General features: G+C 59.4%; 2 protein-coding genes and 1 long non-coding RNA gene across 6 annotated transcripts; 2 read left to right on the top strand and 1 right to left on the bottom strand.

The window, feature by feature from the left end:
- Positions 1-46: 46 nt before the first annotated feature.
- Positions 47-19,184, bottom strand: LOC309850571. Its single transcript, XR_014304339.1, has 3 exons — positions 19,108-19,184; positions 17,431-17,489; positions 47-271 (listed from the first exon to the last, which is right to left on the bottom strand). It is a non-coding gene; the product is annotated as an uncharacterized lncRNA (long non-coding RNA).
- EPN3 (epsin 3) lies at positions 1,425-12,272 on the top strand. 3 transcript variants are annotated; one of them, XM_082704664.1, is made up of 10 exons: positions 1,425-1,704; positions 4,784-5,460; positions 6,309-6,427; positions 7,139-7,219; positions 7,539-7,667; positions 8,608-8,695; positions 9,160-9,429; positions 9,633-9,749; positions 9,881-10,111; positions 10,329-12,272. In XM_082704664.1, the coding sequence occupies exons 2-10, from the start codon at positions 4,923-4,925 to the stop codon at positions 10,661-10,663; spliced, it is 1,908 nt and encodes a 635-aa protein (XP_082560790.1). In that variant the 5' UTR covers positions 1,425-1,704; positions 4,784-4,922; the 3' UTR covers positions 10,664-12,272. The 3 variants fall into 3 exon arrangements, with proteins under 3 accessions (XP_082560790.1, XP_082560792.1, XP_082560791.1); XM_082704665.1 differs by lacking the exon at positions 1,425-1,704 and adding an exon at positions 3,126-3,237; XM_082704666.1 differs by lacking the exon at positions 7,139-7,219.
- On the top strand, positions 15,775-22,762 carry SPATA20 (spermatogenesis associated 20). 2 transcript variants are annotated; one of them, XM_082704663.1, is made up of 16 exons: positions 15,775-15,916; positions 16,052-16,231; positions 16,348-16,412; positions 16,550-16,704; positions 16,788-16,931; positions 17,022-17,223; positions 17,626-17,756; positions 17,857-17,961; positions 18,188-18,262; positions 18,359-18,568; positions 18,651-18,843; positions 19,159-19,327; positions 19,605-19,816; positions 21,122-21,321; positions 22,165-22,245; positions 22,404-22,762. In XM_082704663.1, exons 1-16 carry the CDS (start codon positions 15,840-15,842, stop codon positions 22,572-22,574), a joined length of 2,370 nt encoding a protein of 789 aa, XP_082560789.1. In that variant the 5' UTR covers positions 15,775-15,839; the 3' UTR covers positions 22,575-22,762. The 2 variants fall into 2 exon arrangements, with proteins under 2 accessions (XP_082560789.1, XP_082560788.1); XM_082704662.1 differs by having other exon boundaries at positions 15,775-16,231.
- The last annotated feature ends 1,181 nt before the right edge of the window (positions 22,763-23,943 follow it).

Here is a 23,943-nt window from a genome sequence, read left to right as displayed (position 1 = left end):
GAGCACAAGTAGGCAGAGAGGCAGGCAGAGAGAGAGAGGAGGAAGCAGGCTCCCTGCTGAGCAGAGAGCCCGATGTGGGACTCGATCCCAGGACCCTGGGATCATGACCTGAGCTGAAGGCAGTGGCTTAAGCCACTGAGCCACACAGGTGCCCTGGACATTAGATCTTGATGAAAGCAGCTCACGGCCAGGGTCCCTTGTGTCCCACCTGCCTCGGATTCCCCTCCTCCTAGTTCCCGGAGCCATCCAACAGGAGGAAGGAGAGACACACCTGGAAGGTGATGTGTGGGATAATGAGCGGAAGAGCAGGCTGGTACCAGGATAAGGAATGAATCATGTGACAGGACAGAGAGCATCAGCCCTGGAAATCCTTGCCTCTGACCTTACTTGGCTCACACTTTTGGAGTTACGCTTCCTGGAACCAGGTCTTCCCCAAGTGTCCTCACCCAGCATGACCAAGCGTGAGACCAGGAGAATTAGACCCCATGGGGCCTGGCTCCTTGAGATCCTCCCACTTCCACTGGGTCAAGGGCCAGGTCCCAGTCTCTGGGGACCATGCTCATCACACTGTAGGACCCTAGAGGCCAGATCCCCATGTCCTCGGCAGCCTGTCTCATCCCCTCCTCGTGGCAGGCCAGTTGGCCCCCCCTGGAACCACTTTTTGCCTGAAAAACAGCCTCTGACATTATGCTTACCCTCTTGTTCAGAGACATGGGAAGGGGACAAGAGGTGGTTCCTGGAAAGGAAAGGCAGCTTTCAGCTCAGACTCAGTTCCCAAATGGCTTTCAGTTGAGTGGACTCAGGCTGCCAGAGTTCAGAGAGCAACTTGGCTAATGTGGGGCTCAGGGCCTTAAGTGCTGGTGGGGCAGAGGTGTAGGCGGGAGATGGAGAGGTGGCCGAGGTGGCCGCAGCCTCCCACCAGCTTGGTTTTGCATTTGGCTGGATTTTGCATTTGGCGCTTCTGATAAAAACCTCACAGGCTTCAGCATCCTCTAGTTGAAAGTGGGAGGAGCTTCGGAGAGAGCAGGTCACTCTGTTTCTCAGAGGCTGAGAGGGGCTATGCCTGGAGCCTGGATGCCCCCTTCAGGGTGGCTGAGGGGGCCAGAGGGAGCCCACAAAAAACAAATGCACCAAAGGGCCAGCCCTCCCCTGGGTCTTCCTGGCCCCGGGGAGATGGGTAGGATTAGGACGGGTGTTGGAGACCGGCGCCCCCCACCCAATTTCCTTTTGAGGCAGGGGAAGGGTTAACTTGCTGCAGGGTGGGAGTGGGCCACCAGCCCGACTCTGGATCTGTGCCTCCCAGGGACAGCCAGCTGGCAGGCCTCCCACCCCCAAGGTGCTGCCTGCCCAGCCAGCAGGAAAGGGTTAACAAGCCCAGCGCTTCCTCCTGTGTCCTGTTACTGCTGAGACAGACCTGCCCGGCCAGCTGAGCAACTTTCCTCGGAGTGCTGCCTGCCGGCCAGGCGGCTAAAACACCAGCAGGCAAGAGGCAGAACCGCAGCTCTTTCTGGGGACCCTGCCGCCACCCTTCCAAGGGGTCTGCGCCTCCTGGGAGAGGGTGGGCATCTCCAGGACGCGGGTCCATGGTGGATGGCGCTGGGGACGCTCCCGAGGCTGTGCTGTCTCCCTGCCAAACGGGTCGGAAGGTCACTGCAGAGGCTGCTCACGGTCCCGGGGCTGGGGCCAAGGGAGCCTGCACCAGAGGTAAGACGGCCCCTCCCAGGCAGCCGCGGTGCCTCTCATGGAAGGCTTGGGGCTTAGTCTCCCTCCCAGGTCCCAGGCGGAGGGGTGAGGAGGACAGGGCCACAGAGGATCCTGGATGCTTCCTGCCTGCTGCCCCTGCCTGCTGCCCCTCCCTCCCTCCCTCCCTGCAGCCCCCAGGAAGCAGGACTCAAGGGCTGGCTCCCTACCCTGGGGCCAGCATCTTTGGTGGCATTCCCTGGTGTACTCCCATCCCCCTCCGCCCGCCCCTCCTCCTCAGCCCCTGAGGCAGCCCCCTACCCATTCCAGGGTCCCAGGACACAGCCACTTCAGGGCTGACTTAAGCTTAGAGCTCTAGCTCACACACCTGTCCGTCCACTGGCAAGAGTTTCTCACTCCCATCCCCTCCCCCCTCCACTTTGACCTGATGCAGGGCAGGGGCTGGGGCTGCCTTAGCGGGAGGATGGGAGGCGCTCCGGGCTGGTGGGGCACACTCACACTTTGGCCAAACTCTTGCACGTGACTCAACATATCTAAGCTCTTTCCTTCTCCCTCAATCCTGGCTCCAGGGATGCCCTCTACTTCTTGCCCTGACACTTTCCCCAGTCCTAGAAAAGAACCCCCTCTCCCCTGTAAAGTTCTCTTTGGCACCCTCTATAAAGCAGAGAGCAGAGACTTGTACCCCGTGACTTGTCCTCACCCCGCAGTGTAACCCTCCCCACTCTGCCCCCTACCCTCCTGCCTCTGGGGAGGGGAGGCCACCCCCACCCCATGTCTGAATGAGCCTCTCAGGCTCTGCCTTCTCAGTGTCCTTCCCTCCACCTGACAGGGTCTGGCTCAAGGTCACTGCAGTAATTCCATACCCGCCTGCCCAGGCCTGCCGCTGCCGCCACTGGCTGCTGGGTTTCTGTTTCACTCCCTTTTATTTCTGGGCATATTGTGTTCGATAAAACCCTGGGCTTGTAACACCGCTGGCAGGGCTCCCAGCTGCTCCCTCCCGCGTTCCTCCTTCCTCCCCGCTCCTTTCCATGCTCCCTGGGCCTCACCCTGCCCCCCTTTTCCTCCCCACCTTGTTCCTTTTAACTTTAGGGGAGGGAAGCCCAGGCACCTTCCTGGGGCTTCTGATCCCTCCCTCCCCGCAGCTCCAGCAAAGGTGTGCTGAGATGGCTCCACCATCCCCCGCTTCTCGGAGAGTCCAGGCAGGGCTGCAGGGTCCATGCTGAGGGCCCCTCCCAGTACCCCAGGCTGGGCTGGAGGACAGGGGAAGCCAGGCTCTGGTAGGGCTGCTGGTAGAGTCAGGATGTCAGACTGGTTCAGCTGGTTTCTGTGGCCAGCCCTGGGAGGGGCGTGCACTCAGGGCGGGCTGTGGGGCACAATTATTTCTTCTTGCCTCTTGCCACCCTCCAGCCCACCGGTTGGGGAGGGAAGGATGGGTCTGAGTCACTAGTGAGGGGGAGGGCAGGACTTAAACAAGCGTTGGCCGTGGCATCCCCACAGAAGGCCTGCCAGGCTGGACGGACAGACAGCAGACAGAAGGTAGGCAGGCTTTTAGCCAGCATTCCATCCGCCTGGTGTCCTACGGAATCCCCTCCTCCGGGCCCAAGCTCTCCCAGGCACCTGGGCCCTGAAGAAGCCGGCCAAGGCCTGCTGGCTGGTTTGACCTGAGCCCAGGGCTAGCCAGGCTGGGTGGAGGGGAAGTCCAGTTGGGGGGGTGCGGTGGCCAGGACAGGCAGCCTCTGACTCCCAGGGTAGACTGGAGAGGTGCAGTCTCCATGGGTGGTGATATTGGTGGGGGGTCACAGGTGGTGTGGACACTCTGTGGGTCCAGCCTGTGTGTAGATGTGTGTGTGTGTGTGTGTGTGTGTACCCATACGAGAGAAACAGCTGTGGCAGGGGGATTCTGGTTTGGGTTTCTGGTAGGGCCCCGGGAAAGCCTTTTTCTGTCTTGAGCCTGAGTTTGGTTTCCCCAGATGGCCTGGTCCTGAAGTTGGGGGGTGGGAGGGTAGCAGGCTGACCCTGTTTCCCACTCCGCTGGGGAATCAGGGGTCTGCCACGCACCCAGGACCTCAGGTTTGGGGCGCTCAGACCAAGCCTTGCCTTCAGGGAGCTTACATCCTGGCTGAGATGGAATTGAGACAATAAAGCAATCAGATGAATTAATTACAAAACCAGTAACACTGTCAATAAGTATCACATTTGTCTCTAGAGACCTAGGTGTTGGTCCCAGCTCTGCCTAGCTTATACACCGCTGTAGGCAGTCCATGTCCCCTCCCTGACCTCAGTGCTCTCCTGTGTACTACAGGGGTGGCAGTGACTAGGTCTCTTTGAGAGGCCAGGGCCCACTTCTTGCCCCAGACTCCTCTCTGGGCTTCTGGCCCAGCTCAAGTATCCCCTGGGAGCTATCCTTCCTCACCCTGACGTTTCCCCTTCCCTTCAGACCTCCAGCTGTCACCTCCACTGGGAAGTCCCCTCTGATTTTCCTAGCTTGGGTACTCCTGGGCATGCCCATGCTCCACCAAGATGTCTGTGCCCCTGAAGCTTGATGTGTGGGGTCCAGGACTTGTGCTCTGGGTCTGGCTCAGTGTCAGGCTCAGAGAAGGCCCCAGGAACTAGGTGTTGAATGAATTAAGGTGCACAGACTTATGCTATGAGAAATGGCGAGAGTAGGGGTGAAGGAGCTGGAAAGGGTAGGTCCTAAGCTAACTCCTGGCAGACATGGAAGCCATAGCCCAGCAGGAGCAGAGCAGGCAGGCATTCCTGGGGGTGACTTTCATGTCTTTTGCAAAGGGCAAGGGCTGGGTAGGGGAGAAACGTGTGCCGCCCGGGGTAGCTCTGTGAACCTCACTTCCCCGTCTGTGAATAGAGGTAATAATCTCATCTTTGTGGTGTGACTGTGACCAGCAATGAGCACACGAAACTAGAAGTGCCTGCTGAATAATATGTAAAATTAAAAATGTAAAAATAAATGCCTGCCAGAGGGGGGCTCCTAGCCGTGGAGACCCCTGACCAGGCCTTCGGTCCATGGCTGAGTGGCTGTCGGGGTGGGCCCATCACCCCTGAGTTCTGTCTCTCTCTTGGTCAGATCCATGTGGAACCCAAGGATGCAGCCGCCCTGCTGAGAGCACGGCGGCCCATCTCTGGAGACCGTGACCTCGAGACGGTGGCCCTCGGCTCTTCACCTCCGGCTGGGGCGGGGGCCGCCCATCTCCAAGTCCCCAGCCATGACGACCTCCGCACTGCGGCGCCAGGTCAAGAACATCGTGCACAACTACTCGGAGGCAGAGATCAAGGTGCGCGAGGCCACCAGCAATGACCCGTGGGGCCCGCCCAGCTCGCTCATGTCCGAGATCGCCGACCTGACCTTCAACACAGTGGCCTTCGCAGAGGTCATGGGCATGCTGTGGCGGCGGCTCAACGACAGCGGCAAGAACTGGCGGCACGTGTACAAGGCGCTGACGCTGCTGGACTACCTGCTCAAGACGGGCTCTGAGCGGGTGGCCCACCAGTGCCGCGAGAACCTCTACACCATCCAGACGCTCAAGGACTTCCAGTACATCGACCGGGACGGCAAGGACCAGGGCGTCAACGTGCGTGAGAAGGTCAAGCAGGTGATGGCCTTGCTCAAGGACGAGGAGCGCCTCCGGCAGGAGAGGACCCACGCCCTCAAGACCAAGGAGCGCATGGCACTGGAGGGCACAGGCATCGGCAGCGGGCAGCTGGGCCTCGGGCGCTCTCGCGGTTCCCCGTCCTCCTACAACTGTGAGTGAGCCCCAGGGCTGGGGCTGGGGGGTGGCGCAGGTTCTAAGGACTGTCACCAGCATTCAGGGAGATGGGGAATGGAGCCAGGGAAGGCAGGCGCCTGGCACAGCAGGTGACCTGCAAGTTACCGCACAGCGGGATCCTAACTGCTGGTCTGGGAACTGCCCAGGAGGAGTGGTGGCCGCAGCCCAGGCTCTGTGGTCTGGTACGTGCCTTATTCTGTGCCTTTTCCAGCTGAGTGATCTAGAGGGCTGCCTCTCTGAATCTCTGCTTCCTCATCTGAATTAGGGAAAATCTTATCTTCTCCAGTTGTTGGATGTGAGAATCAAGCGAGACCAAGCCCAGGAATGCCCTTGGCCTTGAGCCCAGACACATAGCACTGGGCGCTCCATCAGGGGCATTCCTCGTGACCCCTTGCTCAAGGGCATTGTCCTTGAAAACAGGGGTGGCTGCTGAGCCGTTCTGGACTCTTGACGGCGTGGCCTTGACTGACTGGCACCTTGAACCCTCCCCCCTCACTGGACCCCAGGCAGGATGCTCCCCCCCCCCCCCCCCCCCGCTGGAAGAGTGCAGGAGCTGGAGGAGGGGACCTGGTTTTGAGCCTTACCTCAGGACCCCAGCCAGGCCACCCTGAGCTATTGGCACATCTGTAAAGTAGGAACAGGAGTCTCTGATGGGATAGACTGGCAAACCTTACGCAAAGCACCAGGTATGCCGCCTGACCCCCTGGAGCCCTCAATGGCCAGTCGTTAGTTTCTCTCTCTGAGTCTTAGCTTCCTGGTGGGGAGGGGGAGGGGAGGGCATGGGCACCTCTGTGGTCACAGAAGTCACCGGTGTGGTCGTTGCAGCCTCCTCCTCATCCCCCCGCTATACCTCGGACTTGGAGCAGGCCCGGCCCCAGACGTCAGGAGAAGAGGAGCTGCAGCTGCAGCTGGCCTTGGCCATGAGCCGGGAGGAGGCTGAGAAGGTGAGGCCTCTGGGGTAGCCTGGGAGGCCCCACAGCCGGGCTGGGGTTGGCATGGGGGGTGGATGAGGGGGAGCAAGGAAGGGTACCCCAAAGGCCCGCACCCTTGACTCCTAGGCTCCTTCACTCTGGGTCCCAAGATCCTGGCCCGACTCCCAAGGACAGCACAGGCCTGTCCTTTTCCTTGCGACTGTTCTGGCAGGGACTGCCTCCCTGCCTCCCATCCCCTCTGGTGGGGCCTAGAAAGGGCCATGAGTGCCTACTGGGTTGAGGGTACTTGTGTGTCTCCTGGGCCTGCTGTGGCTCCATGGAAGGGAAGCAGTGAGTGGGCACAGAGATAAACTGACCCCACAACCCATGGCACCAGCTGTCCTTTTGGGGGGACAGGGACACCCCCCCAATATCATCCTCTCTGCCATCACCTCTGTGGATCTAGGTAGACTGGGCAGGCAGCTGGACCTCCCATGGCAGGGTTTTTGTGGGGGCACTCAGAGAACCCAGAAGAAAAGGATCAATCTTCTGGATTTTGAAACTGGTTGCAGATCCAGGCAGGGAGAAGGCCACACCCACCTTTGCTGCCTGGGAATGGGCCTCTCACCTCCACCCCGGGTGGGCCTTCTCTCTCCATGCCCTTCTCCCTGTCGGGCTATGTTGCCCTCCCACCTCGGAGTGGGAGCACTGGGCCCTGTTCACCCCTCTCTTCCTCCCTCACAGCCGGTCCCCCCAGCATCCCACAGGGATGAGGATCTACAGCTGCAGCTGGCTCTGCGTCTGAGCCGGCAGGAGCATGAGAAGGTAGCGGGCCAAGCCTCCTGTGCTTGTGTAGGAGCAGGTGCAAGTGCAGGGGCTGTTGTAGGTGCAGGTGCAGGGGCTGGTGTAGAACTAGGTGCAGGGGCTGGTGTAGAACTAGGTGCAGGTGCAGGGCCTGGTGTAGAACTAGGTGCTGGTGCTGGTGCAGGTGCTACACAGGCACTAACCAGGCTTCTCCCGCTTCACCCAGTGGTCCTGCTATGCCTAATCTCTCTCTCACTGCACTCTTCTCAACACCAGCTCCAATCCCCTCAAATCCAGCCTGGGCTGCTCATGCTGTCCTCACTCCTCTTGCCTTCTGCAGGAGGTGAGGTCCTGGCGGGGAGAGGACTCCCCTGTGGCCAATGGTGCTGGGGCCCTGGTCCGCCATTGGCAAGACAAAGAGCCGGAGAGAGAAGAGAGAAAGGAGGAGGAGAAGCTGAAAACCAGCCAGGTAGGGAGAGGCTGCTGTGCCTGGGCTGACTGAGCCTGCGACATGAACTGAGTTGGTATTTGTAGAGTTTAGAACTGCACTTCATAGATGGTAAGCACTGTTTAGGCATTTATTGAATGAAACCGGGAGTGGAGGGGTGCAGTGGTCCCCAGTCCCAGACCTCGCGGGCTGATGACTGAGCAGAAAGCAAAGTGGGATACAAAGAATCCTGATCTGAGGACCCTGGATTCTGGATTTGCTGCCACTCTGACTTGGGGCACATCACTGTTATAGCCTCAGTTTCCCCTTTTTGTTGGACAGCTCAACCTCTGGCGTTCTAGGAATATGTGATGCTGTGGATGCACCTGGGGCAGGGGTGGGCGCGCAGGCACGCGGTATGGACAGTATCTTGGGCTTATACACATACTGTCCAAGAACGGGGGAGTGGGTAGCTGCTGGGAACAAAGCCACCCTCCAAAGCAGAGGATGCTAACCCTAGGGTGTGTCTGTCCCCTTTCTGCCCATGTTCATGGTGGCTAGTTTCTGACCTAGGAAGGCAGACTGGTCATAAAACCTGTCTTTACCACCAACGGACTGGGGATCAGGACAACTGAGGAAGGGGTCAGACAGGCCTGGGTTTATCCCAGTTCTTCCTCTCCCCAGCTGTGTGACTTCATGCAAAGCATCTCCACTCTCTGGGCCTCAGCTGGCGCATTTGTAAAATGGGCACACCACTACCCGCACAACCTACTGCACAGGGTTGTTACGAAAATCAGGCACTAAATGGATGAGGAAACATTTCATAAACTGCAAAACACTGTACAGAGATGAGGGATCATTAGTAGATGTTTGTGAAATGAATAAAGGAAAGAATGAGCTGGACCGAGGGAGACAGGCCAGGGACCGCCCTTCCTCTGGTCTCACCCACTTCTGAGCCACGGCTGCCTCTCCCACTCCACAGTCCTCCATCCTGGACTTGGCAGACATCTTCGCACCCACCCCGGCCCCGCCCTCCACCCACTGCTCCGCTGACCCATGGGACATCCCAGGTGGGCATGCAGGGCTGCAAGATGTTCCCAGGCTGGCCCCAGAAAGACCCTTCCTTTCCAGCCATTTGCTGGCACCTCCTCCCCATAGCTCAGGACCATTGGCAAGTCACTCACCCCTCTGAGCCTCAGGTTCCTCTGGGATGTGGGGTTGTAGTGAGGGGTGGGAGAGCACGTCTGAAGAGCCCACCTCATGGAAAACTCAGAGATGTTCTCTCATTTCCATTGGTCACCCTGGCTTTCCGGCCCCAGCCCATCCCTGACTGGGAAGGTGGCCTGAACTGCCCGTCCCTGGGAGTCCAGGCTTCTGGCATAACTTGGTCAACAGGGGCCTCCAGCTTGCTGGGTCAGTCCTGAGTCAGCATCTCATTTGTGAGATGAGACCCTTAGCCTCCCAACTCAGTCTGGGTAACTGGGAAGGGTATAAAGGTGGCCCTAAGGTCATGTCTGTGCTGTTCCTATTTTAGGTCTCAGGCCGAACACAGAGCCCAGTGGCTCCTCCTGGGGGCCTTCTGCAGACCCCTGGTCTCCTGTTCCCTCAGGAAGCACCCTGTCCAGAAGCCAGCCCTGGGACTTGCCCCCTATGCTCTCCTCCTCTGAGCCCTGGGGCCGGACCCCAGTGTTGCCCGCCAGACCCCCTTCCACCGACCTCTGGGCACAGAACTCCCCCCAACACAAACTCCCCAACACTGGGGCTGACCCTTGGGGGACCTCAGTGGAGATCTCCAGTGCACCTGGTAAGCAGAGGGCCAGAGGGTGTGGGGGAGGGGCTGGAGGACTTCTGGGTCCCCTCCCTCCAGGCTCATCGTCCCGGCCTCCCTCCAGTGCCAAGGGACAGCACATCCTGTCCGTGTTAAGAGGGCTGCTTGCCTGAAAGGGGTCGGACCAGTGCCTGTCCTTTTTGTCAACCCACCTCCTCTCCCTCTTCCTCCTTGGCCAGCTCTAGGTGGTACCTCACCCTTTGACCCATTTGCCAAACCTCCAGTATCCACAGAGACCAAGGAGGGGCCAGAGTGTGCCCAGGCCCTGCCCTCTGGGAAGCCTGGCAGTCCCGTGGGTAAGCAGGAGGCAGGGGATGATACAGCTCTGGGGAATGAGGCGGCCACTCGCAAGTGACCGCTGTCCTCTCCTTCCCACAGAGTGACCATTCTCTCTCCCTACCGATGAGTTCTATCATCTCTGTTCCAGAGCTGGACCTGTTTGGAGACCCCATCCCCAGTTCCAAGCAAAATGGCACCAAGGAACCAGATGCCTTTGACCTGGCTGTACTGGGGGAGACGCTAACCCAGCCCAGCCAGGAGGCCCGAGCATGCCGGACTCCAGAGTCTTTCCTGGGCCCTTCAGCCTCCTCTTTGGTCAACCTTGATTCATTAGTCAAGGCGCCCCAGGCTGCAAAGACCCGAAACCCCTTCCTGACAGGTAGGACACCCCTTGTCCCCGCCAGGGTCTCAACACTGGGGACCCCCCTGCTCTCTCCATCACTTTTCTCAGAGCCCGGCCCCTGCCCTAAAAATTTTACTCTTCTTCCCTATTTCTGAGATTCCAGATCTTGCCTCTCTGCCACCCCACCCACACCCGCATTTAGGGCTGTGTCCCCTCGTGAGCCCCAAGCTCCCCACCCACTCTCATTCCGCAGGTCTCAGCGCTCCATCCCCCACCAACCCCTTCGGTGCGGGCGAGCAGGGGAGGCCAACCCTGAACCAGATGCGCACCGGATCGCCGGCGCTGGGCTTGGCGGCCAGCGGGCCGGTTGGGGCGCCCTTGGGCTCCATGACCTACAGCGCCTCCCTGCCCCTCCCGCTCAGCAGCGTGCCGGCCGGCGTGACCCTCCCCGCCTCGGTGAGCGTCTTCCCGCAGGCGGGCGCCTTCACGCCGCCGCCCGCGAGCCTGCCGCAGCCACTGCTGCCTACGTCGGGTTCCGCCGGGCCGCTCCAGCTGCCCCCGCAGGCCGGCACCAACCCTTTCCTCTGAGAGCAGCCGCGCCCCACCCCCGCCTCCGCAACGCAGGCGCGCGAGCCCCCCTCCACCCGCCGTGGGGGCGGGGCGGGGTGGGGAGGGGCGGGGCTCTAGCCCCAGGATCCGCCCCAGGGAGCCCGGAACGGCTGAGACTCCGCCCCGCAGCCAGCGCAGGCGCATCGTCCCGGCCTCCGCAGCCCCACCGCCGCTCCGGGGGACCGATACTGAAGACTTCCCGGGGCCAAAAGCACGCCCGCATGGTGAAGACAGGAGCCCGTTTCCTCAAATCCCACCCGGTGGACTTTTTGCGAGGCGTGGCGGCTGGGTTAGGACCACAGCGCGAATCTCCGGATGCCGTAGAAACGAGTGCTCCGCAGTGTGGGGCGTAAAAATGCTCCCACTTTCCGTACAACCCCCACAGCCTGGCACCTTCGCTTCCAGATGCTCCCCAGGCTCTCACTCATGCTCTCGTTTCATTCATTTACCACAGATCGGTACTGGGGATGATCTCATGGCAGGGAACAATAGGCAGGTGTTCCCATTCTTTACGCACTTGTTCTGTGCTAAGCACTTTAGACAGATTATTTAATTTAATCCTTACAACAGGCGTCTGAGGTAGATAATGCTATTCCCACTCAAGACTGGCTACATCATTTGTGGGGCCCGGTGCAAAAATGAAGAGGCGGGGCCCTAGTTCCAAACTAAGAATTTCAAAACGGGGGCAGCAGAGCATTAAACCAAGTGCATAGCCCTTGGTCTTGCTCTCATTTTATACAGGAGGAAACAGGCTCAGAGAGGTTAAGCGGCATGCTCAAAGTCACAAAGCTAGCAAGGACTTGGGGCTGGGATTCAGACCCTCTGGCTCCACAGCCCTGAGCTCCCAGGTTGGGCCCCAGGTTTCATTTGCAAATATTGACCTGTTGTGAACAAAGTGCCGGGCTCACCTGGGAGGGATCCAAGAATTGCAAAGCGGCCTCCAGGAGCTCAGAACTCAGTGGGGAGACAGCCCCGGTACTGGAGCCCTGGTGTTTTACTGAGTCACCTTAAATCTGGCTCTACCCTCTCCCATCTTCCTACATTAGGGCAAGAAATTCAATCCCAGCCCTGCCGGGAGAGCATGGCCCCTCCCAGGGGTTTATGTAAGGTCTGAGAAACCAAGGGAAGAGGGGGCAGGGCCTGGTACCTCGTCCGGAGGCCACCATGGTCATCCACCTTCTTTCTCCTCAATGCTTTCCCACCACTGAACCACCTGACACTGACTTGTCCTCAGTGCTGAGGCTCTGGCCCTGCTACCAGCCGCCACTCCCTTTTCGGGTCACTGAGGTAAAACAGCCTTCCATAGACCAGAATCACTGAAGTGGAGGGTGGGGGGCTAGAATGCTGCTCACTTTCTTAAGTGGAAGGGGGACTGGAGAAAGGAGCTACGTTTTTGTTTTTGTTTTTTGCTTTGTTGGGAGGGAGGCTGTGACTGTTACAGGCAGGATGGACAAGAGCACCTGCTTAGAGGAGTCAGACCAACAGAGTTCAAAACTCTGCTCCAAGATTTGCACTTAACAATAATAATCACTTTGTAATAAGTGGTTATGCTCCCTGACCTTGAGTAAATTACTTAACCTCTCTATGACGCTGTGCCTCCATTTCCTTACTTGTCAAACGGGAACAAGAGTTCTTTCCTTATGAGGTTGCTGTGTGGCTCCTCCCAGGCCAGTGTCCATTGGCCCAGGGCCCACCTTCTTCAGAGACTACTCGTGGGCAATGAGCCTGTCATACCCCTCATTCCTGGTCTCGCCAGGCAGTGCCCCCAACCGGCTTCTGCCACACACACCTGCAAGATCTCTATCTTCTCGGTCGCTGACTTAACCCGTCACCCCTCCCCTATCTGGGCTCTCCTCTTCTACTCTGGCTCTCCCTTGTGGACTTTCCTGAGGACTCCCAAGGGGTGCTACCTGACCCCCACAAGAAGAGATTTGTAGCCTTGCTCCCTGTAGCTATAGCTACTTCTGGACCATTTGCTTCCTGTCAGAGCCTTCCTTCCTGGAGGCTGGAGGCACTGGGCAATCCCGCCTGCCCTCCACCCAGGGCTGGGCTCCACCTCATTCTTACCATGCTTCAGTCTTGGCTCACCATCTCACCCAGATCTTGTTTAACCCTGCGTGACTCCATTATTTAGGAGGATGACCTTGACCTCTCAGCTACCTTATCCATGTTCACTCTTTTGGCTTTGGCATCACCCTCAATTCTTTCACAGGCTTCCTGTTCTCTGATCTTAATCTTATTCCTTCCAGGGAGCACCCACCAGACCCCCTTCCTACTAACCTCTCCCCACCCCAACCTTCTCAGAGATCTCTGCTTTCCTTCTTGTCAATTGCCTTCTCTCAACCAAATCCTTCCCCTTGATATTTGCTGTACTTAACTTCATCCATCTTGAAAGTCTTTCCGACTTTCCCGTCATATCAAGTGCCCATGCTACCTCTCTATGTCCCCTTCCTTTCCCCTCCTCCTGACCCACTCCAGTCGGCTTCTATGGCCAGCTCCCCCTCACTAGAACAGTCTTGTCAGGCCCACCCAGTGGCCCACATTGCTGAAGCCAGTAGACCTTTTTCTGTCCCATCCCAGCTGGCTATCCCAGAATCCAACCATGAGGACCCTTCCTCCTTGCAACTCTGTCCTGTTGCCTTTGGGACTCCACCCTCTCCTGGTGTTCCCCGGACCCTCTGGTGGTTCTGTGTTCCATGGGTGCACCCCTGAGTTCCCTGAGCCCGGACCTGTGCCTGCTTCTCTCCTTGTGCTGCTCCCTGGATGGGCCCTTCCATGCCTGCCCTGTCTGCACACTGAAGCCCCCAATTCCTCCGACAACCTCTCCTCACCACGTTCTCTCCCCATGTGCATCTCAAGGGCACCTCCAACCAAACCTCCCCAAAACTGACCTCATGAACCCCCACCTGAGCCTCTCTGTGCCCCCTCCTCAGCAAATGGCCTCACCCCTCAGGGTAAGCCCTGCTCTGCAAACCAGTCTTGTAACCTCCCTCTCCCTCATTGCCAATGCCGAGGATGTCTCCTCTACAGGCCTCCAGACTCCTCTCACAACCTCTGCCTCCACGTGCAGACCTCCACCCCCTCTGCTGGGTCCTGCCAGGGCCTCCTAATCAATCTTGTTTCCACTCGTGCCCCTTTTCAGTCCGTTCTCCACCAGGAAGCCAGAGGGGCCTTTCCAAGGAGTGTAGGGCCACTCCTCTGATCAGGGTCCTTCACTATCTTTCTTCTCTCATCAACAACCAAAATGTCTAACTCACAGTTCTTGAATCCCTCCAGGACCTGGTGCTTGGCCTCCTCCGAACTCACATCATCTCTCCCATCTCTCTTCGCTTTGCTCTCTGCCCTGCAGCCATGCCTGCCTTCCCCAGTTCCTCAGCCCTGACTCACAACTATGCCACAGGGTCTTTGCACATCCATTCTTCCTGCTTCCCCAGCATTCCCCCAGCACAGCCCTCTCCAGACCCCAGCCTCTTGTTCTTCCACAACTGCTACACAAGTGTGATTTCCTCAGGGAAGCCTCTCCTGCTTCGCCTCTCCCACCGACCAGGCTCCTTGTTAAACTTAGTCATGGCACTTCTCACAGTGGGTGGTTGTGCATTCATGTGTGTGGCTGTCAGATACACTTCTGTCGCCTTCAACAGACTGAGCAACACAGGGGCAGGAGCCTGGTCTCTCTCCACCCACCACTGTACCTAAGCAGAGTGCCTGGCAGGCAGTAGGCACTCAATAAATATTGGCTGAATGTAGCAAATGAGACAAGTATGTTAAGTACATGATAGGACACGGCGTTGGCTCATCCTTATTATTCAGGGAAGCCTTCTTGGAGTGGGTGGGATTTGCACAGGACCTTGGGATGGAGCCGCAGAGCCCAAGCTCAATGGCCAGATGGGTTTGGATAAGCCATGCCTTCTGCTCACGCATTTCTCATTTGTAAATGGCAACGGTTGGACAAAACGACCTGAGGCTCTGGCATCCCAGGCTCTGACATCCTCACAACCCTCCACGTTCCTCCCATGAGGGTGATCCTCCGGGGCGGGGCGGGGGAAGGGGGTGGCGCGGGTAGCAGCTGGTTTGGGTCTAGCGGAGTCCGCCCTGTTTTGTGCACAGACCCGCGTCCTCCCGAGCCCGGGCTGCCCTGGCTGCCATCCCACGCTCAGCCACCGGGCGGCGCGCGGAGACCAGCCACGGGGCGGCCGGAGTCTCGGTGAAGACCCGCCCGCGGCTTGGAGGGTGCCGTGGCCCGCCCCTAGCAGCCTGCGGGCCTCCCTCCTGGTCCGCAGCGTCCCGGCCCCGGCCGCTAGCAGCTATGCTGGGCCCACGGGCCTAACTGGGCCGCGGCTTTCTGCTGCCCCGCGCCGGGTGGGGCCTCGCCTTGAGCCGCAGGTACCAGTGGGTGAGTGGGCTACTGCAGCGGGTCCTGCGCCCAAGGGCCCCAGGATGGGTCCTCACTGCACTGGTCCTCAGTGCCTGCCCAGCCACCCCTCCTACCTCCTCCCCACGCCAGTCTGTTCCCGCAATGGGGCCCAGGCAATAAGGCCCTCCTTCTCCCCTCTCCGGGTCCCTTCCTGCTGCAGGGCTAGCTCTCCCGGGACTCTCTCATGACACCACCTCCAGGAAGCCTTCCTCGAACCCCAGCGCTGGGCCAAGGATCCTCAGCTGCATCACCCTGGGCTAATCTGTCACAGTCCTTATGGCTGCAGGGCCTGTCATTTAGATCTGCCCTGTGGCGCCAGGCTCCCAGGCTAAGCCCCCAGAGGTCTGAGCCAGTTTCTGACTCCCTGGACCACCTGTGGGTCTGCTCTCATAGAAGTGCCCAGGGGGTGGATGTTGAGTGAGGAGGCCCCCAGTGTTGATTTTTCATCCTGTTGCACCTCACCCGGTCCAGTCCCAGATCCACTTCTTGCCCTGTCTAGCCACCAACCCCAGGCAGCCTCCTGCCCAGATCACCAACCCAGGCCTGCCAGAGAAATACCCTCAGAGCGGCCATCATGGGGAGGGGCCCTGTTGGGGGAGGGGGTTGTGAGGGCCGGGTCGTGGAGAATGGAGACTGAAGGACCATTCTACCCATTGTGACTCACCCTGACCTCACAGTCATCATCCTTCCCACCGCCAGGTCCGAGAGGTTGGGGGAGACTAACCTGGCAGAGAGCCCCCAATGAGCCACCTTTCTTCACCCCCCCAAAAACACAAGGGGGAGCACAAAGGCCACGGTCTCCCCCGTGGTTCAGAAAGGTGGGTTGGCCTGGGAGCCGGAGGTTCCGGGAGAGGGGACAGGGGGCAGGGTGGGGTGGTATGGGCCTGTGGGGTAGGCCCTGGGGTGGGGCGTGTCGGTAGAAACCCCTCACTTAACCCACCTGCCCATGTCAGGGGTAGCTCCTCCCGGGACAAGGACCGAAGTGTGACGGTCAGCAATACAGTGCCCATGCCTGTTGGAGGGAAGGGAAGCCGGACCAGCTGCTCCCCATCCACACTCCAGAAGGTTCCCAACCGCCTGATCAATGAGAAGTCACCGTACCTCCTGCAACATGCTTACAACCCTGTGGACTGGTGAGAACCACTCCTGATGCCCTGTCCCCTGGGGGGGGGGGCAGCTGGGCTCTCAGCTCCCCCTGCACCCCCCTATCCTGGGGCTAGTGAGTGATGCCCAACCCTGCCGGGCCTAGGTACCCCTGGGGACAGGAAGCCTTCGACAAAGCCAGGAAAGAAAATAAGCCAATCTTCCTTTCAGGTAAGGTAGCCACTTCCCTGGGATGGCAGGAAAGGAGCAGTAGTGGGTAGGGGAAGGGTCCTCTGGGCCTGGGACCTCCCAGGAAACCTCCAACCAGACACTGGTACCCCTACCTGCCCACCATGGCCCCATTCCAGTGGGGTACTCCACTTGCCACTGGTGCCACATGATGGAGGAGGAATCCTTCCAGAATGAGGAGATTGGCCGCCTGCTCAGTGAGGACTTTGTCAGTGTCAAAGTTGACCGCGAGGAGCGGCCGGATGTGGACAAGGTGTATATGACCTTCGTGCAAGTAAGCTCTCTTCCTGTTTACCGGGCCGGGGTCTTTCCGTGCACAGGGGGCCGCTCCCTTCACGCTCACCCTCTCTCTGCCAGGCCACCAGCAGTGGCGGGGGCTGGCCCATGAATGTGTGGTTGACTCCCAACCTCCAGCCCTTTGTGGGGGGCACCTATTTTCCCCCTGAGGATGGCTTGACCCGCGTTGGCTTCCGCACCGTATTGCTGAGGATACGGGAGCAGGTGGGTGTGCCCGCCAGGGAATTGGGGGTGGGATGGGGACTGTGGGAGGGTGTGTATGCTGACCTCCAGGCCCACCCCTGCCTTCCACAGTGGAAACAGAACAAGAACACTCTGCTGGAGAACAGCCAGCGTGTCACCACAGCCCTGCTAGCCCGCTCAGAGATCAGCATGGGTGACCGGCAGGTGCCCCCCTCCGCCGCCACCATGAACAGCCGCTGCTTCCAGCAGCTGGATGAGGGCTATGATGAGGAGTACGGTGGCTTTGCAGAGGCCCCCAAGTTCCCCACGCCGGGTCCGTGCCTCTCCATGCCTGCCCCACCCCCATCCCAGCCCTCTGATGCCCGTCCGGCCCATCTCTTCTGACCCCTGGCTGCGTCATTAACCGCCTGCTTTCCTGACTGACCAGTGAGCTCCTACCCCCCACCCCCCACCCCCGCCTGCCAGGAGCTCTCCAGTGAAACCTAACTTCTGGTCTGAGCGGCAGCCCCGTGATACTGACCTGGGTAACGAAGTTCCATCCTCCATGTTGACCATTGAACTTCAAACCCCCACGGTGTCCTGGGGAGACAGCTTGTTGAGTGAATCCCTAAGCCCAGCCTGGCCAAAGGCCTCCCGATCTCCCAGATCATTCCTCTGCCCCCCCCCCAGTCCGGTGTCCCCCATGCTCTCACCCAAGCACTCTTGGTACCCACAGTGATCCTGAACTTCCTGTTCTCATACTGGCTCAGCCATCGACTAACCCAGGACGGCTCTCGGGCCCAACAAATGGCCTTGCACACCCTGAAAATGATGGCTAATGGGGGCATCCGAGACCATGTGGGACAGGTGAGAGGGACTGGGCATTCCCTCAAGGGGGCAGCTGGAGACAGAGGAGTGGGAGGCAGAGGCTAGGGTTGGCCTCCACCCCACATCTTGCCTGGCACAGGGTTTCCACCGCTACTCCACGGACCGCCAGTGGCACATCCCCCACTTTGAGAAGATGCTGTATGACCAGGCACAGCTCGCGGTGGCCTATACGCAGGCCTTCCAGGTGACCCCTAAATCCAGCCCAGGGCAGAGATTTAGGCTGTCCACCTACCTCTGGCTGCCTCTCCAGGGTTTTTTTGGGGACTTGTGGCCCCTGCTTAACTTCAGCCCTAACTCCCTCCCATATGCCCAATCTTCCTCCCCACCCTCCTGGGAGAACGCTGACTGCCCTCTCTGTACCCAGGCCACCCCAGAGACCTCTGTTTACAGTCTCCTTCCTCCCGCCTCAGATCTCCGGTGACGAGTTCTACTCCGATGTCGCCAAAGGCATCTTGCAGTACGTGGCTCGAAGCCTGAGTCATCGGGTGAGTGTCCACTGAGGCAGGCAGGCCTGACTGCGGGAGGGCTTGGGGCCTCCGCTGCCCTCAACACTGGGGCCGGCCAACTCTCCTCTCCCCCAGTCTGGAGGTTTCTACAGCGCAGAGGACGCAGACTCACCCCCAGAACGGGGCATGCGGCCCAAAGAGGGTGCTTTCTATGTGTGGACGGTCAAAGAGGTCCAGCAGCTCCTTCCTGAGCCTGTGCTAGGGGCCACTGAACCTCTGACCTCGGGCCAGTTGCTCATGAAGCACTACGGGCTCACAGAGGCCGGCAATATCAGCCCGAGTCAGGTGAGGATGCTTGGGGAGAGGGGAGGGATCCCGAGGTCCGGCAGGGGAGGGGGCTCCCTCTCACAGGGGCTGTTTTCCTCAGGACCCCAAGGGGGAGCTGCAGGGCCAGAACGTGCTGACTGTCCGGTATTCGCTGGAACTGACCGCTGCCCGCTTTGGCCTGGACGTGGATGCCGTCCGGACCTTGCTCAACACGGGGCTGGAGAAGCTCTTCCAGGCCCGGAAACATCGGCCAAAGCCACACCTGGACAGCAAGATGCTGGCAGCCTGGAACGGTGAGGTGGCCGGGCCTGACACCCTATTCCCGCTTACAGATTTACGCTTCGAGAAGCCCCTTGTAAATGTCAGGAACCTGCTAGATACCAATTCTCCCTTTAACCGGTTTATCACCCCCAATTTACAGATGAGCCAACTGAGGCTTGAAACAGCTTAAGTAACCCACCCCAGGTCATGCGCAGGGAGCAAGAGCTCTTACTCATTCACCCCATTGCTCCAGAAAGGTGTTAGGTCTTTGGGAGTGGGGGTTGGGGCAGACATACCTGGAAGGGCCCAGCTAGCTTCTCACAACCAGCAGTGTCTCCTCCCTCCAGGACTGATGGTGTCTGGCTATGCTGTGACTGGGGCTGTCCTGGGCCTGGAGAGGCTGATCACCTATGCCATCAATGGCGCCAAGTTCCTGAAGAGGCATATGTTTGACGTGGCCAGCGGCCGCCTGATGCGGACATGCTATGCGGGCTCCGGGGGAACCGTGGAGCACAGGTCAGGGGTGGGGCAGCCTGGGAAGGCTTGTCTCCCTGGGCATCCCAGGCCTATCTCTGCCCCACTCCCTACCCCTTGGTAGGCTCCAATCCCAGCTCTGCCGTCCGCTCGCTGTGAGCTCTGAACTTTCCTGGATCCAGTTACTCACCCGGGAAATGGGCTAAAGGCACCCACTGCGGAGGGAGATTATGAGGGTCCTGGCAAACGGCCTCCTCTGGGAAAGATGCTCTCTCCCAGGGCCTGACTCCAGCCCCTTCCCTAATGCCTGTCCCCCCAGCAACCCGCCCTGCTGGGGTTTCCTAGAGGACTACGCCTTCGTAGTGCGGGGCCTACTGGACCTGTACGAGGCCTCGCAGGAGAGCTCCTGGCTTGAGTGGGCTTTGCGGCTGCAGGACACGCAAGACAGGCTTTTCTGGGACTCCCGAGGCGGCGGCTACTTCTGCAGTGAGGCCGAGTTGGGGGCTGGTCTGCCCCTGCGTCTGAAGGACGGTCAGTGGTGGGGGTGGAGCTGGCATAAACCCCATTAGGGCTTGGTTTTCCCTGGGGGGGAGGCATAAGTGAAATGTGGTGGTAAAGAGTCGGCGTGGGTTCACATTGCCACCACTTACTAACCAGCTGACTTGCAGCTGTTCTCATTATATTCCAGACCCTCAAGTTTCTTAATATGTGAGACAGAGCTCACGTCGGTACTATCTTAAGGGGCGGATATAGAGATGGATTTAGCCATTCGGTAGAACACACTGGGTAGCAGTAACTGGCGGGCCTGGATTCACAGAGCACACAAGGCTCACCCTCACGAAATACAGCATAGCAGGGGAAATGCGGTAACAGATGATAGTAAGGACTAACACAAGAGTGCGGGGACGGATGCGTAGTTACAACATGAGTGCCATCGGGAGGTAGGCGCCCAGGCCCCTTCTGCTTTAGTACGACTCCCCATCACCAGACACGTCTGGTCTGTTCATGGTCTTTCTCCTCCAGCTCCAACGTGCGCACCTCAGGAGCAAGAATTTTCCTTTTCCTTCCGCAGCTCCAAAGTCTAATGTTGGCTTGGTACATAGCAGATGCTTTGTAAATGGTAGCCAAAGGAGTGAAAGGAACTGGGAAGAGAATGACAGTGAGGCCCAGCTCAGCTAGGGGGAGGTCCGATCAAACCTGGGACAGGCATCGTTGAGCCAAGGGTTGGGAGAAGCCTGGAGGATGGAAGACGGAGGATGGGGCCAAGGCCAGCAGAGCGGCCTTGTCCATGTGGGCAAAGCTAGATCCCTGCAGGGTCTTATAGGCATGGCAAGGAGTGGAAATCTCTGAAGGGTTTTAAGTAGGTTGTGATCTGGTCCAGTTAGGTCTGGGAATATCATTCTGACTGTGCACAAGGGACCTTCAGAAGGGAGCAGGGGGACCTGGGTGACCAGTTAGGAGGCCGTTAGTGGCATTCAGTCCCGGCAAGGGCTGGCCATGGACAAGCTGGAAGTATGAGATGGGGAGAAGCAGTGGGATTTAGGTCCCTTCTGGCCGCAGACCCAGTGGACTCTGGGTGGATTAGAAGTGGGGGGTGGGGAGGGGCGAGGATGATGTCTCTCTGACTCGAGCAGCTGGATTGAAGAGTCCACAGTGAGATGGGGGAGCTGGGGGACCTAAAGTTCACCCTGGAGCAAATGGCTGAGAGAGCGAAAGCTCAGCAAGCGTTGCTGGTGGCCTTCCCATCCCCCACCACCATGGCCACAGTCCCAGGGGCAGGGTCCCGGGATCCAGCGACCCTCCCTCACCACCCCCACCCTGCTGCCCCCCTTGCAGACCAGGACGGCGCGGAGCCCAGTGCCAACTCCGTGTCGGCCCACAACCTGCTTCGGCTGCATGGCTTTACGGGGCACAAAGACTGGATGGACAAGTGTGTGTGCCTGCTGACCGCCTTCTCTGAGCGCATGCGCCGTGTCCCCGTGGCATTGCCCGAGATGGTCCGCGCCCTCTCGGCCCATCAGCAGACCCTCAAGCAGGTATATGTTTTGGGGGGGGGCGGTGAGGGCACTTGTGCTGGGACCCTGGGTGGGAGGGGGCTCTGGAGCTGCAGTGGGGGATGGGGACGTAGGGTGGGGCTCCTGGAGCTGTCCCCCAGAGCTCAGGTCTGGGAGTGTGTGGCCATCTGGGAGTGTGTGTGCAGGTGTCTCCGTGGGAACATCCATAGGACCGCTCTACGCAGCCGAGGTACCTGAGTGCACACGCATCTGGGGAGCCAGGGCTCTGGCACAGGCCTGTTACTGGGGCTCTCGGCGCAGGGAGGGGGAATGCAGGGGCTAGGTATAGGTCCCTGTGGCTGGCGAAGTGTTTCTCTGCAGGTCTCCATGTGTCTGTGTCGTTGGCTCTGCCAGCGTGTGTGCAGGTCTGTGCTTATCTGCGTGCAGGTCCCTATTTGCCTTACTGCTGCGTGTGCACATCTAGGTGCGTGTGGCCCTGGGGGCATGTGACTGTGTGTGTGCGCAGGCCCACTGAGCGTGCGCTGGGGAGTGCTTACCGGTTTGCGTTTGCCTGTCTGCACACGCATGCCCCATGTTCAGGTTTCCTGCTTATATTCGCATGTGTGTGCCCGCATACCTCTGTGCATGTGTGTGCGCTGGGGTCTGTGCCCCAGCTGCATCTCCCTGTGCTCATATCTCTGCCGCTGTGTAGGATCCCGTCGCTTTGTGTGTTCCCGGGTGTGTGTGTGCACCTCCAGGCAGCCTCCCGGCAGCTGGTCTGAGTTCCTTCCTAGGGCTACAGTGCAGCGTGGCGGGAGGGTGGGGGAACTCCTGGGGTCTGGGCCAGTTCCCTGCACCTGACCCTGGAGTTACCCTTCTGTTCAGATCGTGATCTGCGGAGACCCCCAGGCCAAGGACACCAAGGCTCTGTTGCACTGTGTCCACTCTGTCTACATCCCTAACAAGGTTAGAGTCTGTGAGCCCAGCCCTGGCCTCCAACTCCCCTGCCTGGGCCCCCACCCCTCTGCACCTCTCCACCATCCCCTTCTCTGGAGCCCAAAGCCACGTGGCCCCGCCCGTGTCCCAGAGTCCCCCGGGGACCATCTCCACTGCTGCTTCCATAGGTGCTTATCCTGGCCAATGGGGACCCCTCCAGCTTCCTGTCCCGCCAGCTGCCCTTCCTCAGTACCCTGCGGCGGCTGGAAGACCGAGCTACAGCCTACGTGTGTGAGGACCAAGCCTGCTCAATGCCCATCACGGAGCCCTGCGAGTTACGGAAACTGTTACACCAGTGACTTTCTCAGCCACCTCAGGCGGGGGTGGGAGGCTGAGCTGCCCCACTGGCAGGAGACTCTGGCCTGGTAGGGCCCTGCGCACGCTGCGGCCGTCCCTGGGCACCCTGTCACCTGGAGCCCTTGGCCACCCTCACCGCTCCCCCCATGGGCACCCACTCTGGAATAAACTGAACAGCGTCCCGCGGGAACCTCAGGGCCTCCACCTTGCTTGTGAGAGGGGGCCACTGGCTGACCCCTCCTTCTCCAATGATGCTTCCCCAGTTCGTGGTTATTGCAGCTTTAATGAAACTCAGGCCAGGGGGGGCCCGTGATGACCACTGGGTGGGGGATTCGGGTATGGACTCAGCCTGGAGGGGCTAGGCTAAATCCTGGCCCTCTACGGGCTTCGGAAAGGAGCCTGCCCTGTCTTTCCCACTGATCCTATTTTAAGCAGGGGAAAGGGGCAGGGGGATGCTTTAAATGAGCGTTCATTTTTCAGGGAATGGTGACATTGCATATGCTCTGGTATATCACAGGAGCTGCTGTTCTCAGGGCCGGGGATGTTTACTTTGGGGTGTCCATTCAGCTTCCAGCCTTATCCCAGGATGGAGCCAAGCAAGGCCTCCCTGTGGGAGCTTAGACTGTCTGTGCCCCTCCTTTCACACAAACCAGTCCAAGGAGGGTTCTCTGTCATTTGGAACATCTACTGGGTTGGAAGTGCTTCTCCAAATCTGAATCCTTCCTGCTGCAGGGGAGGCCGGTGCTTTCCTCTGACCACCTCCTGTGCCTTCAGATGCTCACAAGTCCTCCCCTTGGCGTCTTCTGTCTTCTTCGCAGACCCCAGAAACCCCACCTAGCTTCCACCTGGGGGAAGGCAGCGGGAAGCGTGCTTCAGAGAGGGTGGGTGTAGCGGGATGGGGGTGACAGGCAGGGAAAGGGGAAGGAGCTGTCTCCCTCCCCACACCTTCAAGGGTCTGTTGAGCCTGGGCACCCTTGCTGCCCCAGAGCCAAGCAATACAGACAGAAGAAGCTGCTAGAGATAAGACTTGAATGGGGAATGGGGCTGCTGCTTGTGGGGATATCAGCAGTGGGGAGGAGTGGGAGACCAAATCGTCACGGCAGGGTCTGCACACGGTCACACAGAGCCACACACAGTCAGTGGGACTAGGCTCAGCTCTGACTGGGCAGCTGGGCCCTCGGTGCAAGCCACCGGCCCATCTGGAGGGGATTAGAACTCCGGCCAACAAGGTCAGGTGGCCCTTTTCTGGCTGGAGCCTGCTCAGCCTCGGGCAGGAAATCTGAGGCTCCCGCAAGTGGAGCTGGGTCTGGGGGGTGGTGAGAGGGGAAGGGAGAGCTTGTGAAGCACAGGTGGCTTTTTTGGCAGCACCAG

This window comes from Mustela nivalis (genome assembly GCF_964662115.1).
Source record: "Mustela nivalis genome assembly, chromosome: 17".
In the NCBI taxonomy this organism is placed as follows: Eukaryota; Metazoa; Chordata; class Mammalia; order Carnivora; family Mustelidae; genus Mustela; species Mustela nivalis.
The sequence above is the reverse complement of the archived record's forward strand: the minus strand, read 5'-3'. Positions and strand labels throughout refer to the sequence as shown.

What these genes read in the sequence shown, in the direction of transcription:
- EPN3 (XM_082704664.1), top strand. Translation starts at nt 4,923, where the DNA reads ATGACGACCTCCGCACTGCGGCGCCAGGTCAAGAACATCGTGCACAAC. An exon ending in GCCGGGAGGAGGCTGAGAAG is followed by an intron (nt 6,428 to 7,138) that starts GTGAGGCCTCTG and finishes CCTCCCTCACAG; the next exon opens with CCGGTCCCCCCAGCATCCCA. An exon ending in GAAGCCTGGCAGTCCCGTGG is followed by an intron (nt 9,750 to 9,880) that starts GTAAGCAGGAGG and finishes TCTCTGTTCCAG; the next exon opens with AGCTGGACCTGTTTGGAGAC.
- SPATA20 (XM_082704662.1), top strand. Translation starts at nt 15,840, where the DNA reads ATGAGCCACCTTTCTTCACCCCCCCAAAAACACAAGGGGGAGCACAAA. An exon ending in GCTTACAACCCTGTGGACTG is followed by an intron (nt 16,232 to 16,347) that starts GTGAGAACCACT and finishes TGCCGGGCCTAG; the next exon opens with GTACCCCTGGGGACAGGAAG. An exon ending in GCCCCTGCGTCTGAAGGACG is followed by an intron (nt 19,817 to 21,121) that starts GTCAGTGGTGGG and finishes CCCCCCTTGCAG; the next exon opens with ACCAGGACGGCGCGGAGCCC.